Raw genomic sequence first — 12,745 nt, forward strand, 5'->3', positions numbered from 1 at the left:
GATGGCCGTACGGCCCCCAGATGGTCGTATGGCCTCAAACGAAGTTCTGTTGGAAATAATAAAGCAAGCTTAAAATTTGACATGACCGTACGGCCACTAGATGACTGTACGGCATTGAGATTTGTTAAACAGCACTGGAACATACTGTACTGTACGGAAGATAGACAGTACGACCCAAAGTGAAAAAGACCGTACGGTCTCAAGACACAAAAACGCCATCGTACTGAGTGGTGACCAGAATAAAGCCGCAAGGAAAAGAATAGCCAGAGATGAAGGGTATCAGGAAAGGAAGAGGAATTGCTATAGCCGATTCACAAAGTAAGTTTGCAGGAAAGAGGAAGTGGACGAGCTAAAAAAAAAAAAAACGACGACAGATTCAAGTTGTTCGGAATGAGTAGCAAATGATGCCAAAGGGAAGGGAAAGCATTAGTGGTTGCCAGGTGCGCTCCCTGGACCCCGCGGGGCCGCTACCCCTCGACCCCGCTAGGGGCGTTGCCCCCTAGACCCCCAGTCATTGCGGATATCAGTCATGAGAAGTGTGACCAGTTGATGAGACCTAGAGCTGCTGTTGTAGGCATGAGTGTTTGTGTGTTAGAGGAGGCACTTGGAGTAGGTGTTGGGCATGAGGCTGTCTTGGTGGATGCGTAGAGAGCTTGGGAGGAGCTGATCATCCAGTTGAAGGCAGTATGGCGACACTTGGCTCAGTATAACCAGGAGTTGGAAACTGAGAAAGCAGCACAAGTGGCTATCAAGGTCAGCTAAGGAGATAGTATTGTGTTAGCAGAGGCTACAGATGCAACGTGGTTTAGAGACCAGTTTGGTGCAGGCATAGGATGAATGTGAAAGTGATGCGACAAAAACAGATCTATCTTGTTGTAGTTAGTCAATTAATGTATTTTGTTGTTAATTTGTCTCAGATATTTTGTAATTGTTGTCCGGAGACGACCTTTCTTTTGGGGGGGGATGATGTTGTCGGTAAAATGTATAATGTAGCCGACAGGTAGAGTAGTATCTGAACGGGCGCGTGACGCTTGAGTCACCCCTTCGGAAAGGTATATGTACATGTCCGAGATGGACTTTGGAAGGGAGAGTTATAATCATAGATCATTGTAGTCAATGTAATCGGATTGTAATCTGCAAGTGCATACATGAATAAAGTACCTGTTCTGAATTGAATCGTGTTATAATTGTGTTGAACTTCTTACCCTATGCGGTAAACATGAGGGTCGGACAATGATCACATCCTAGAAGTCAAAAAACTACTCTACAAAGAAGGCCATCCTTGATCGTAACTCCCCTCACCCCCTCGAAGGTTCAATCCAAGTCACTCGAATATACCTCCTATAAATGTCCATCTTGACAGGAGGGGAGGAGATGAGCAGGCACATCCAAAGAGTATTGGAAAGAAGGAAGGCGGTCAACTTCAATATCCATCGACCTAAGCAAAATAGCGACCTTGACAAACCAACACTGGGCCCAGCTAGTGGGATTGGCACCCACAATTGCCTTTGAGGATCGATAAACCAAATAAGAGTGTGTGGAGGAAATAAACCATCTTGAAAATGGCCCCAAGTTTGAGAGTGTACCCCAAACTCAACTAGAATAATACTGTGGAGGATAGATTGGTGACATCTGATGATACACCTGAGAAGAAGGGTTTGTACCCTCTCCGCCAAAGCCCAATCTGACTCAATGAGAGAAGGCCCCCAAACAACAAAACCGTAAAGCATTGTCATTTTGATCAGATTGTCCAAGAGAGCCATCTTGGAGGGGTCCTGAAAATGATGTTGTAAGCACTTCCGCTCAAGCAATGCAAGGGAGTCGTACCCCTTATAGATGCGGTGTTGCATGGCAAATCTCATGCTGAAACGAGGTCCTGAAAACCTGACCCCAAATATGTGTAAGAGGAAGACATCTCCACCTCCACAACCTAGAAGAAGTGGAAATGAGAAGTCTTCAAACAAATGAAGACCAACACCCATGTCTTGCCAGGTTAACCACTAGCTCTCACAACTCACGAAAAGAAGCCAAGAGAACCACATCACCTATGAAAAGTAAGATGGACATCAAGGTTTGATGTAAGAGGCAACGATAACCCTAGAGCGAGTGTTTCCAAGGGAAAGTCTTGAGCTCATCAATATAAATGCTCTATATGGGGTTCAAAAAACCTTGTTGTGTCCTGAATCTGCCAACCACACTCTCTTACTATTTCATAATAGTCATCAAAAGAATCTTTAGAATCCCTAAGTCCCTAGCTGAAAAAACTTCTACAAAATCGACCACAAATTTTAACAATCGATGGCATTGAATGATGCCACCTCGACACACAATTTAACTAGCTAGTTTCACCAAGAGTGCAAAAATAACTTCTCAATTCTTCCAACTCTCAATATCTTAAACCCTTGGCACAACTCCTTATCAAATTCGTAAGTAAGAAATGAACGATAGAATCCTTTTTCCCTTGCTTCAGAAGCATTTATAATTCTCAAATGCAAAATGCAAATTGATTGGAAGCTTCAATCTTACACTCTACATAACTTTGCTTTTGAGTGCACCGATTTTTGATGTTTTAAATATAATATTCGATTATATTTCCTTCCAAGACTTAGGCGCCATAATATAATTTATTAAATAAACATTTAATGAACTTAGCACTTAGTAACAAGCTCTCTTAACTATTAATTAAGCATGACTAAATTAATAATCAGTAATGAAATAAAAAGCTTATTAACTCCTCCGGAAGAATAACTCATAATGCAAATACTCGTTGCCTATGTTTGATGCCTAAGTCCACTACCAAAAACAGCAACCAACTAAAAATAGCTACTATAAATAGTAAGTCCCTCAAACTGAGCCAACTGACGAACGAGTCAATCACTATTGATACCAAGAGTCCGGCTGCAGCTGCCAAATATAGGAACTCCTCAATCATAACTTACTATAAATAGTAATTCTCTAAATAACTACTCCAAGCAATGATACTGAATCTCAATGCTACCACCAAGTTGTTCAGGCAGCCTGATAAAGATAGTAACCCTGACTTCCCCAAAATAGACGCTTACTATAAATAATGTGTGCGCCAATCTGACTTAACCAAAGAGCAATCATGAACAACCCTAACCTCAAAATTGGAAATATAGTCTCTGCCTTGACAAACTGAGACCCTCTAACCCATAGACTTAGCCTACAAGGGTCAATAATAGACTAAAATAAACAACCTTTGATGCTCAGCAAAAAGGGGGCATTGCATATATAGAACACAGATGATGGGCAAGTTTCAAAAGTTTTTGTAAATAAAATGAAAATAGTATGGAATGTACACGAAGTTACGAACCTACCAAGGCAAGTGAATAAAAAATTAGAAAAAAACGCATCAAAAAATGTTTTAGGATATGAATGAAAACCTGCTTGAACTGCACATCTTCAATCTCTTCTTGGCTCAGCTCTGCATATAGAGACATCGTAAATGTTTATTAGTTAGCCCAGAGATGTAAAAGATTTATAAATGTTCTTCGTTTCCAAAATTTAAAAACTATATTTTAAAAACAGAGTAACAACTACTCAAGATCAATTGCAAGTAGCCATTATGCTCAAGTTTCAACGACTATTTTACCAAATGCCTCCACAAGCTTTGGACTATCAACTGGATTTTTCAAGTCTGCATATTCAGCATAAGGGAAATAATATTATGATCAGCTATCAGTAACAATATAAGAAAAGATATAAAGTATTATTAAACGAATCCAAATAGCAGTTCATGTGGAGATATGCAAAAGTTTGTGCTTCTGTGACAAATTAAAGTTCGAGTTACTAATAAAATGATTGTTTTTGCTTCATATTATCTCAAGAGAGATGTGCACACAACTTTTGAAAACAGTATGATCACAAATGAAGTCAAAATAGCTCTACAAGCTAGCTATTTAATATGTATAAGATTATTAGAAAAAACATTTTTACTCCTAGGGCACACATAGCGTTGTTTTTAGCTGGCCACTATATATCTACATATGAGATAATGCTTAATAATATCATACGGCTTCCAGTTAATACAAAAAAGTTCAAAGAAGAAAATTCTCATAGAAAAAGCAATTGGTATGCACTTTGCAACTACCAACAGATTTAGATACAGAAAGAGAAGGAAAACTCTCCTTCCAAAAAGTCTTCACATCAGCTGGTCTAAAACAGGTTTTCCTGCTGATCCAAATTATCCATAAATATCAAAGATATGTACTAGAAATAAGCTGGCTGAAAACAAACCTTCTGTACAAAGAATAAATGTGCTCTCAACCTCAATATTTTGGAAAATTTATGCCTAAGACATGTTTTAACTTTTTCCATAATACTCCAGAACAAATACAATTTCAATGATATTATATAGAGCCAGTATATATCCTTCCAAAAAAATCGGGTTATGAAGTTAAACAAACTTCAGGTAATATGAGATTTTCCATGTTCAAACATGAAAACCCATTGATCACACATAATAAATGTACAATTACTTACCTATCAAAACAGAAAAAAACTAGCAAAACTTATGGACTGTAGAAGTAACACAAGTAAAAAAAGTATCACTGTAAAATGATCACTAAATAATTAAACACCATAAGTACTTTAAACTAATCAATAATTTTCAAATTATTTTAAAATATATATACAAAGGCATCTTCAATAACCATATTCATTCCACTAAACGACAAGAGCATAAAGAAAGAAACCCAAATAAGATTTCCATGAGTACCAAAGCTCATCTAATCAGATAAGACTACATCAATAGATTGCTAACTCTCCAAGTACTCTCTCAGTTGCTAAGTTCTCTATTTTTTTTGTTGGGCAAGTTTAACTCTTATGTTTTAATAGGCACAAAAAAATGTGAGTTAAAATGTCAATGGAGGTAAAACACTGGTTAAGATGCATTTTCACATCTTTCTTTTTCTATAAAACCATGTGTTTTTTCTTTCAAAATGTCTATTTTCAATTTACATTACATTTTGTAATTAAACTTTACAAAAGAAATGTCTCTTTAGGATGTCTTAATTTTTAGTACTTTCTAAGTTACCGAAGTTCTGCTGAGTTGAAATTTTTGCGCTTGCTGAGTACTCTCCAAGCCCGAGTCTGCAAACTATTAAGTCTACATCAATAAAGCTAATCCCACCACTTAATTTTATGGAAACCCACCAACAACTGTGTAGCCAGCTTAAACTGAAATATAATTTTACTTCACAGAAACAATATGGCAGATGGAGCGATAAATTTGTTAAGTGGACCCAAATGGTTATGTTTGGATTCAGCATAGTAGAACAATACAGCATGATACCAAACCAGATGTGTTATGCATGAGAACTAAAATCCCTTAAAAGAGCAAAAAAAAAGGATATGGCACATTTCTCTAAATAAGAAAATATATGACTAATGTCTTAAATTGCTATAGCAATGGAAAGGTAGGAGAGATTCCAACACCTGCGAAAATGAATTATGCTGAAAATCACTAAATTGGTACAAACATATACTAAAAATTATTCGAAACTCAACCATATGATAATGAGTTACATTCTGTGTTGATATTCTAGCATGTTGTAAAGTTGAAAACTAGTTAGTAGCCAATAATTTTAATGCTAATAGAAAGTCATGAATTCAGAAAGTGAGAAAGAAATAACTCATTCTTATGCCAGACTACTAAAAAAGCAGGAATATCTACAATTGAGGAGTTATTTTTTAATTTAACAGCATTAGGGTTTTTATTCATTCATTTTGAGTTCAAATACTGCATTCTTCACCAGGAAGAAGCAACATGTGCTTGATAAGGAATAGAGAAGACTACCTATCTTTAAAATGTGAAAAATTTCTCAATGGGGAAGAGGTCAACTATTAATAGAGAATCAAATAATATCAACATGGTTAATCAAATTATTTGCTTAGTTGATTAAATATAAGGTAACAAACCTTTATTAGTTAATCTCAACCAAAAATTATTATAGCGGCTTAACAACTAAAACCTAAGGCGAGTAACAACATAGTTAATTCAATTAATTGATTATCTCAATACTGGAAAGGGCCAAAAGGAAACAAAACCCTGGGGACAAGACAAGGAAGAGGAGGCTTAGTGTCTGCTTAAAGATAATTTATGCAACAAAAGATAACATGTTTGACTCAACCTCCAGTCACCATCTCTATTAAAATTGTTAGCATTTTAAGGATATTTACACAGATGAAGTATTTTTCGGGGTCATCATGTTCTTCCTTGGCCAACCTAATGAAATCTGTATAATGTTCTTTAATTCTAATGTGAACAGAATATCTAAGATACACGAAGATAGAAATCACCACAAAAGCAGGGGATTAATAAAATATCTTTTCATATAATTTGACTAAAGGAATCTTTGGAGTTCCTAAAGCTAATTCTGAGGATGCTGACAGCTCCAGAGTGTATGTTGATATCATTTTTTCATAATATCCAAACTAATTTGTCTGAGACACCTTCAATGTAAAGGATATAGAAAAGTAATTGTGGTTTGTTCGCTAGTTGCCTAACATCTGTTACTCTGAAGCCTGCATCTACAATGTTCTTTTTATATTTGAAGAATTGGTAATTGGATTTATAGCCTGTATGCGTACAAGCGATAAAAAAAATCAAAAACAACTTAAAAACTAAAAAGAAGCCTACCAGAAACTCATTAGAAATATGAAGCAGTAGCAATCACTAACCTACCTGGGAATGCCTGACCCACCCGAGCAAGGTTCGGCTGTCGATGCAGGGCCATAGCAAGTACAACAGCATCATCAACCTGCAATATGGTACATGAGTACAAACTTTATTTGCTATTACTTAAGTATGACCAAGAAGCTAAACATGTCAAAAACACACTTAAACATGGCAAACAAATACATGCTAAAGGAAAATACACAGTGTTATCAAATGTCAACAAGCTAGACCATTAGAATGGTCAACATTACCTTGTATAGATCTATTATCCCAGGCATTTGTTCTTAACAACCATACAACCAAGTATCCCAACAAGTGGATGGATTACAGAGCGCACACAACCTAATGTGTAGACTTTTCAAGCTTCCTTGCCTTTCATCCCACAATGTCGTAGGCTTTTATAGAAAACTTAAGTCAATTTTGGCTAAATATAACTACCCATGACATCCTTAGTTTGTAGAATTAACGAATTAAAAGAACTACTTGACCATGGTATAACCTCGCATGTGGTGACAGCCATAGATAAAGGTTTGCATAGGAAAGAAAAAAGGCCTAATCATAATGAAGTCTCAGAAGTTAGGTGAACCAAAACAATAAGATAATACTAAACTTTAAACAAACATAAGGTCGTGAAGGGGAACCAACTAGGAAGACATTTCAAGAAACAATCGCTGGAAAGGGAAATATGATGGCAATTAAGCGAATTGACTAATCATGCCTCCAAGTAGAATTCAATAGTAGTTGATTTACCTCTGCCAAATAGAAATTTCTGAGATTTATCATTCTATATAGCAGATCAATGCCTCATCAAACCTTTAAAATCTCAATCAGTCATATCTATGTGGGTCAATGTAGCACATTTGATGACAAACAGACTACAGAGATTAAAATCCAGCAAATATTTTCTTTTTTTGGTTGATTTGGTAAAATATGGAATCCAGAGCCTTCAAATTGACTTGTCAATTATTGCCAACAACGTAACAAATCCCACTCTCTTCCAATTCTTTCCCCTACTCATTTGCTGTTGGAACCCTGGAATTTAAATAAAATTGTTGAAACTATATTCATTATTTCTTGAACTATTTAACCCATGGGTAATTCCTTGCAGGTAAACATAGCCCTTTATAGTCAAACATTATACATGAAGGTGTTTAAAGAATTTTCAAATTTTGACTTGAATTGAAAATTATTCATCTTAGTTGGTTAGAAAGTTTTAAAACTGTTATTGTCATTTAATAATTAATTTACCTTATTGAAGTTTGAATGATATCATCATAAGCTCCTGATCTTCTGTCTGTTGATTTGTATGTGCTGCATGGTTTCTATGTTAAGGCTATATTCCATCACTAAAAAGATGTAACAGCAAGCCCCCCAGTGAAGAGCATACATATTCTAAGTTGTAACAACTAACAACACCTCCCACTTTAAAAAGTCTCCCTGCACTAGTTAAATACAGGTTCGCTAGCAAGTGACAAGATCTATCAAGTTCCAACAAGGAGGAAATGGTGTGATTTGCACTTGTAATTGCTTCTACATTTGTAGCTTTCCTTTACACCTGGTATAATTCACGGGGGATTTTTCTGAATAAATGTAGATAAAACAAAGTCTGTGTATTTATCCTTTTTGTGTATGCTTGGTCTTATCCAGCTTGTGTACACCCTTTTCATTTGTGATATTGTATGTACATTCTTTCTCATTGTTGTTTACATCTGTTTTTTAATATTTTCTATGTTGTACTGAAAGAGCTGTATTTTAGTTCATATCAGAATTGGTCCAATCTTGACAATAATTATTCTCCTCTGTTGGTAGTATTCATTATCAGATATGAGATGTTACAAAGCACATTCTGTTCATTTTCTGACAAATGTTTACAGATATTTCATAAAGATAAATTCCAAATCTGCACTCAAGAATTTCTGATTTTACAGATTACATTTTTGGGAGAAATTGCAGAGAAGATGAAACAATTTTGTGGGCATAACACTCGCTCCCACTTTAGCGTAGATCAAGTTCTAAATGTCATCATCCCTGTTCAACACATCTTGATTCTCAGCTATAGCCATTGTGAAAATTTCTTGTTTCAAGCCTCAAATTTTACTTCTTCTTTTTGCCTACACTCCTAAATTTTGTTGACAGGACTGACCAATCATTGCTTTCCTTCCCCATTTATGATTTCCTGTTTAACTGGGACCTGTAAAATATTCACAACTAAAAGTCTAAAAGTGAGTCATTGTCAACCAAATAGGTGGGATTAGAAAATGGGCATGAAGACAAGGAAAACATTTCAAATCAGGTTACCGAACTAAATGAATACAGGTGCATCTGTATATATATAAAAATTAGATGTAGTCACAAGATGATGCAGGTAGAAGGAAGGGGTCTCTCTCCAAACTAGAAATTGCTAGTGACTATGGTGATAGTTAAGACTCATAATAGATATAAGGTTTTACATTGCCTTTAAGCTAAGTTATTGATACCTCGGGTTCGGACCTCTCACTCCTTCGCTCTGAAATAGCATAGAGTACCACCTAGGCGCCCAGGTTTGTTGTGGATCTTCTGATGAAAGACCCACAGTGAACCTATACAATCAAGAGGTACAATGAACATACGCAAGGCGAACGTAGGTGTACCCACAGCCTGGGATGCCATAAGTGTGAATTTTTTTAACAATCTTGCACTTCCCTCTACATCATTTCGCTCTAAAATAACTTTATTTAGTTTTTGCAACACATATGACAAACACAAAGTGTTATGGTAAAACGATGCATTAAACAAAGGAAACAAAGGCCACTTGTAAAAATTTACAAAGACAATGTTTCTAAATGAAACAATTGTCAACTGGACATGAAAATGAAACTACCTAAAGAAACTAAGATGATCATTAAAGAAACATTTCAATATTATAATACCCTCCTACAAAAGACTGCCCACTTCTAGTCATTAATGCAAAGAGAAAGCTGCCCCTTCTCTTCCATATGCTTTGCAAAACAAACCTACTATCGAGACCCTTCCTAATTCTGCAAAAAATCTGAAAATGACCAAGACACCAACATCCATCCAACCTGTGAATTGACCTGGAGATAATTCTTTTATGGTTATTGGTAAATTATCATTTAGACAAATACTCTTACATATATATATATATATATATATATATATATATATATATATAGAGAGAGAGAGAGAGAGAGACATGTCACTTGAGACATGTCTCATATTTACAAGTCATTCAAATCTGCATTTGGAACACACCAATATGATGGCAGTGTTATTACATTTGCAGAAAACGATCTACAAAAAAATTCAACATGTTATCAGAGCCAGGACTGCAAATGTAATTGAAACAATCAGATTTAATGGATCCCCATCAATATAGAATTATCCCCAATGGATGGTAACATCAATATACAGATGGTGATACTCTTAGGATCGATATTAAAATATAAGGTATATTGTGTGCCTAGAAAGAACGGGGGGGGGGGGGGGGGTGATTTTCAAGGCATAAACATTCATCAGTAAGGCAGACAGAAATTGCCATGAGCACTTGTATTACTTGTGGGCAGAGTCCTTCTAGAGAACTTCATTGGAGGAAAAAACAGATATATGCAGCAAGCTTCTGATATCAGTCTCCGGAATCACCAGAAATTTCAAATATTGGCACCGCATAGGAGAATCAGGAGAGATAATTCAGTGGATACGTAAAGAGATCAAGCAATCACGGGCGACTTGGAAAAGAAAGGACACACATGAATGATTAGGGAAGAATTTAGTACAAAGAATAAAATGAGCAACAGTGACAATAATTCTGGTCTGATAATATAAGGATTCGGTCAGTAAAATAAGGTTGCAGTGGATCGGCACGTAGACAAGGAACTGCCATCATAGTTTGACAGTGAAGGCAGACTAATCCATACACATGATTACTAGAAAGGTTGAACATGAATCAGTGAGGACGGATAAAATCTTAGCAATCACATTACTCGGCAATTCAACTCAATGATAATTACGATGGATTCCATTCAAACGGATTCAAATACAAAGAAGCTTACTCCTTAGTTCGGGCACTAAACCAATGAAAGTTAAAAGAAAGAAAGAACACTGGAACTGTCAATTAACAAAACTAGTAATTCATACAACATTTTTTACAATCAGTGTGAACATCAAATACAATAAACGCTGAAATAATTAACCAGTATCATTTATATACGTACCCACAATTTACACCATGCGGAGAGTAAATGGAAAACAAATACAAACTGGTGTGAGAACCAGATTCGAATGAAGCATTTGGGAAATGTTATTAATATCTCTGTGAATATTTATGGATTTAGAACTCAAATGTGGAATGTCGAGGAATATAAAGCCACATTCATAATTTCCTTTATTCAAAACCAACGTTGAACTTGGCGAGTTTATTACCCAACATTGGAATTATTTCTTTGACACTCTATCAATATAATATATGCTTGGTTCTATTGAAGCGGAAGAAAAGAGAACTTAATGACATGAAAAGACTGGACGTGAAGATATATTAAGGGCACTACAAAGGAGAGTCAAAGAATCTATAATAAATCAAAACAACATGCATATCTCATTAAGGTTCCAAACATGAGTGTTCTGTCATGACCATATAAGTTAATAACACTTGTTCGAGAAATATATAACTGAGTGAACACAAATAAGCAGAGAACATCCTTTCAGTTATTTTTACTTTACTTTTGGCAATTATACTGAACACGAGTGGAGACTCCAACTCTGAAGTTCTTGAGATATCATCATAGAAAGATCAAGTAAAATCCAACTTAAAAAGCGGGAATATTACGAAGTGCTAGAAACATCCATCGTTTGCATAGATATTATTTCTACAAGTGACGAAGCATTTACATCTTTGACAACTATTTGAGAAAGTAAAAAGTTGGAATTGGTTTAGTTTCCCTATTTTCTAGCCTAGTCAACTAGGTCTGTGATATCTAGAAGTGAGGCCAGTTGTTTCATCATTTGGAGGTCTATGCATCCGATCTCCTTGTGAATAGCGATCTGCTTTAATTGGGTGCAGACAAGATTTTGTGCTCCCTTTCCATCGCTGCTGATAACAGTCAGGGCGATTTCATTATTTTACTGATAGAAGAATTTGGGTATCTTTGTTATCTTCAAAGATTCCGGTGTTATCGATGTTGTTATCATCCACCACGAAGCCGCATGTTGTGCACACTATTTTCTGTGTGCACAATACTATAGTATCCAAGATGCACAAACAAACTGACTGTCATATCAGATATCAGAAGTTATGTTAATAAATTAATGAAGTACAAAATTATAATATCCGATTTCCTATTTATCAGATTGAAGGGGAACAAGAAATCAAAAGATATGAACAAAGTATAAGGAGATTTATGGATTTAAAATCAATAATTGTCACATAAGGATTTTGTAACCAAAATATAAGAATTAAGACTCAAAGACCATAAGATCTGATAGGGAACATGTCAAGGATACAAATCCTATATAGATTCAAAAGAGTTAATCATATGATATCTTACCAGATTTATTGATGCTCTTTAATTCAGTGTTGACTAATATCATAGTGAATGGAACAGGGAAAGTAAGCATTACAAGAAGATCACTCTAGTATTCTATTTGATCCATAGGATAAATTTAGCATGTATCTAAACCTCCTTATTGAACCCAATAAGTCTTCGGTGAAATAAGAGAATCATTGGCGACTTTATTCTCCATGCTTGTTTTAATGCATTTGTCTTAAAGACTATTGTATACATTCATTTGCAATAACTAAAGAAAGCTTAAAGCCTCTTGTGGATAAATTTAAGAAGTCGTCTCCAAAGCATATAAGATCAGATCGGGAACATTACAGTAACTGGGAAGATGGGTGAGTGACTGGAAATTCTAAACGATGGAATAAATGGGAATTTACATTATAGGGGTTAGAATAACAAATGTCCATTCCCACTTGAACCACCTTTAAAAAGGGAGATGTTCTCTTTTCAAATGTCTATGGACCCCCATGTGCAGATAAGTATTCTTTTT

The 12,745-nt window shown here is 35.6% G+C and overlaps 1 protein-coding gene across 1 annotated transcript in view; it reads right to left on the reverse strand.

The window, feature by feature from the left end:
• Positions 1 to 12,745, reverse strand: part of LOC149539760 (coiled-coil domain-containing protein SCD2-like) — a 119,156-nt gene that overhangs the window by 32,120 nt on the left and 74,291 nt on the right. Inside the window, exons 13-15 of the mRNA XM_089800962.1 lie at positions 6,707 to 6,782; positions 3,614 to 3,658; positions 3,405 to 3,445 (exon numbers count right to left, since the gene is read on the reverse strand). Coding sequence (XP_089657088.1) covers positions 3,405 to 3,445; positions 3,614 to 3,658; positions 6,707 to 6,782 — 162 coding nt within the window. The remainder of the gene's footprint in view (positions 1 to 3,404; positions 3,446 to 3,613; positions 3,659 to 6,706; positions 6,783 to 12,745) is intronic.

The sequence above is a fragment of the Cupressus sempervirens genome, chromosome 9, assembly GCF_028749045.1.
Source record: "Cupressus sempervirens isolate cs-2001-9-10 chromosome 9, ASM2874904v1, whole genome shotgun sequence".
In the NCBI taxonomy this organism is placed as follows: domain Eukaryota; kingdom Viridiplantae; phylum Streptophyta; class Pinopsida; order Cupressales; family Cupressaceae; genus Cupressus; species Cupressus sempervirens.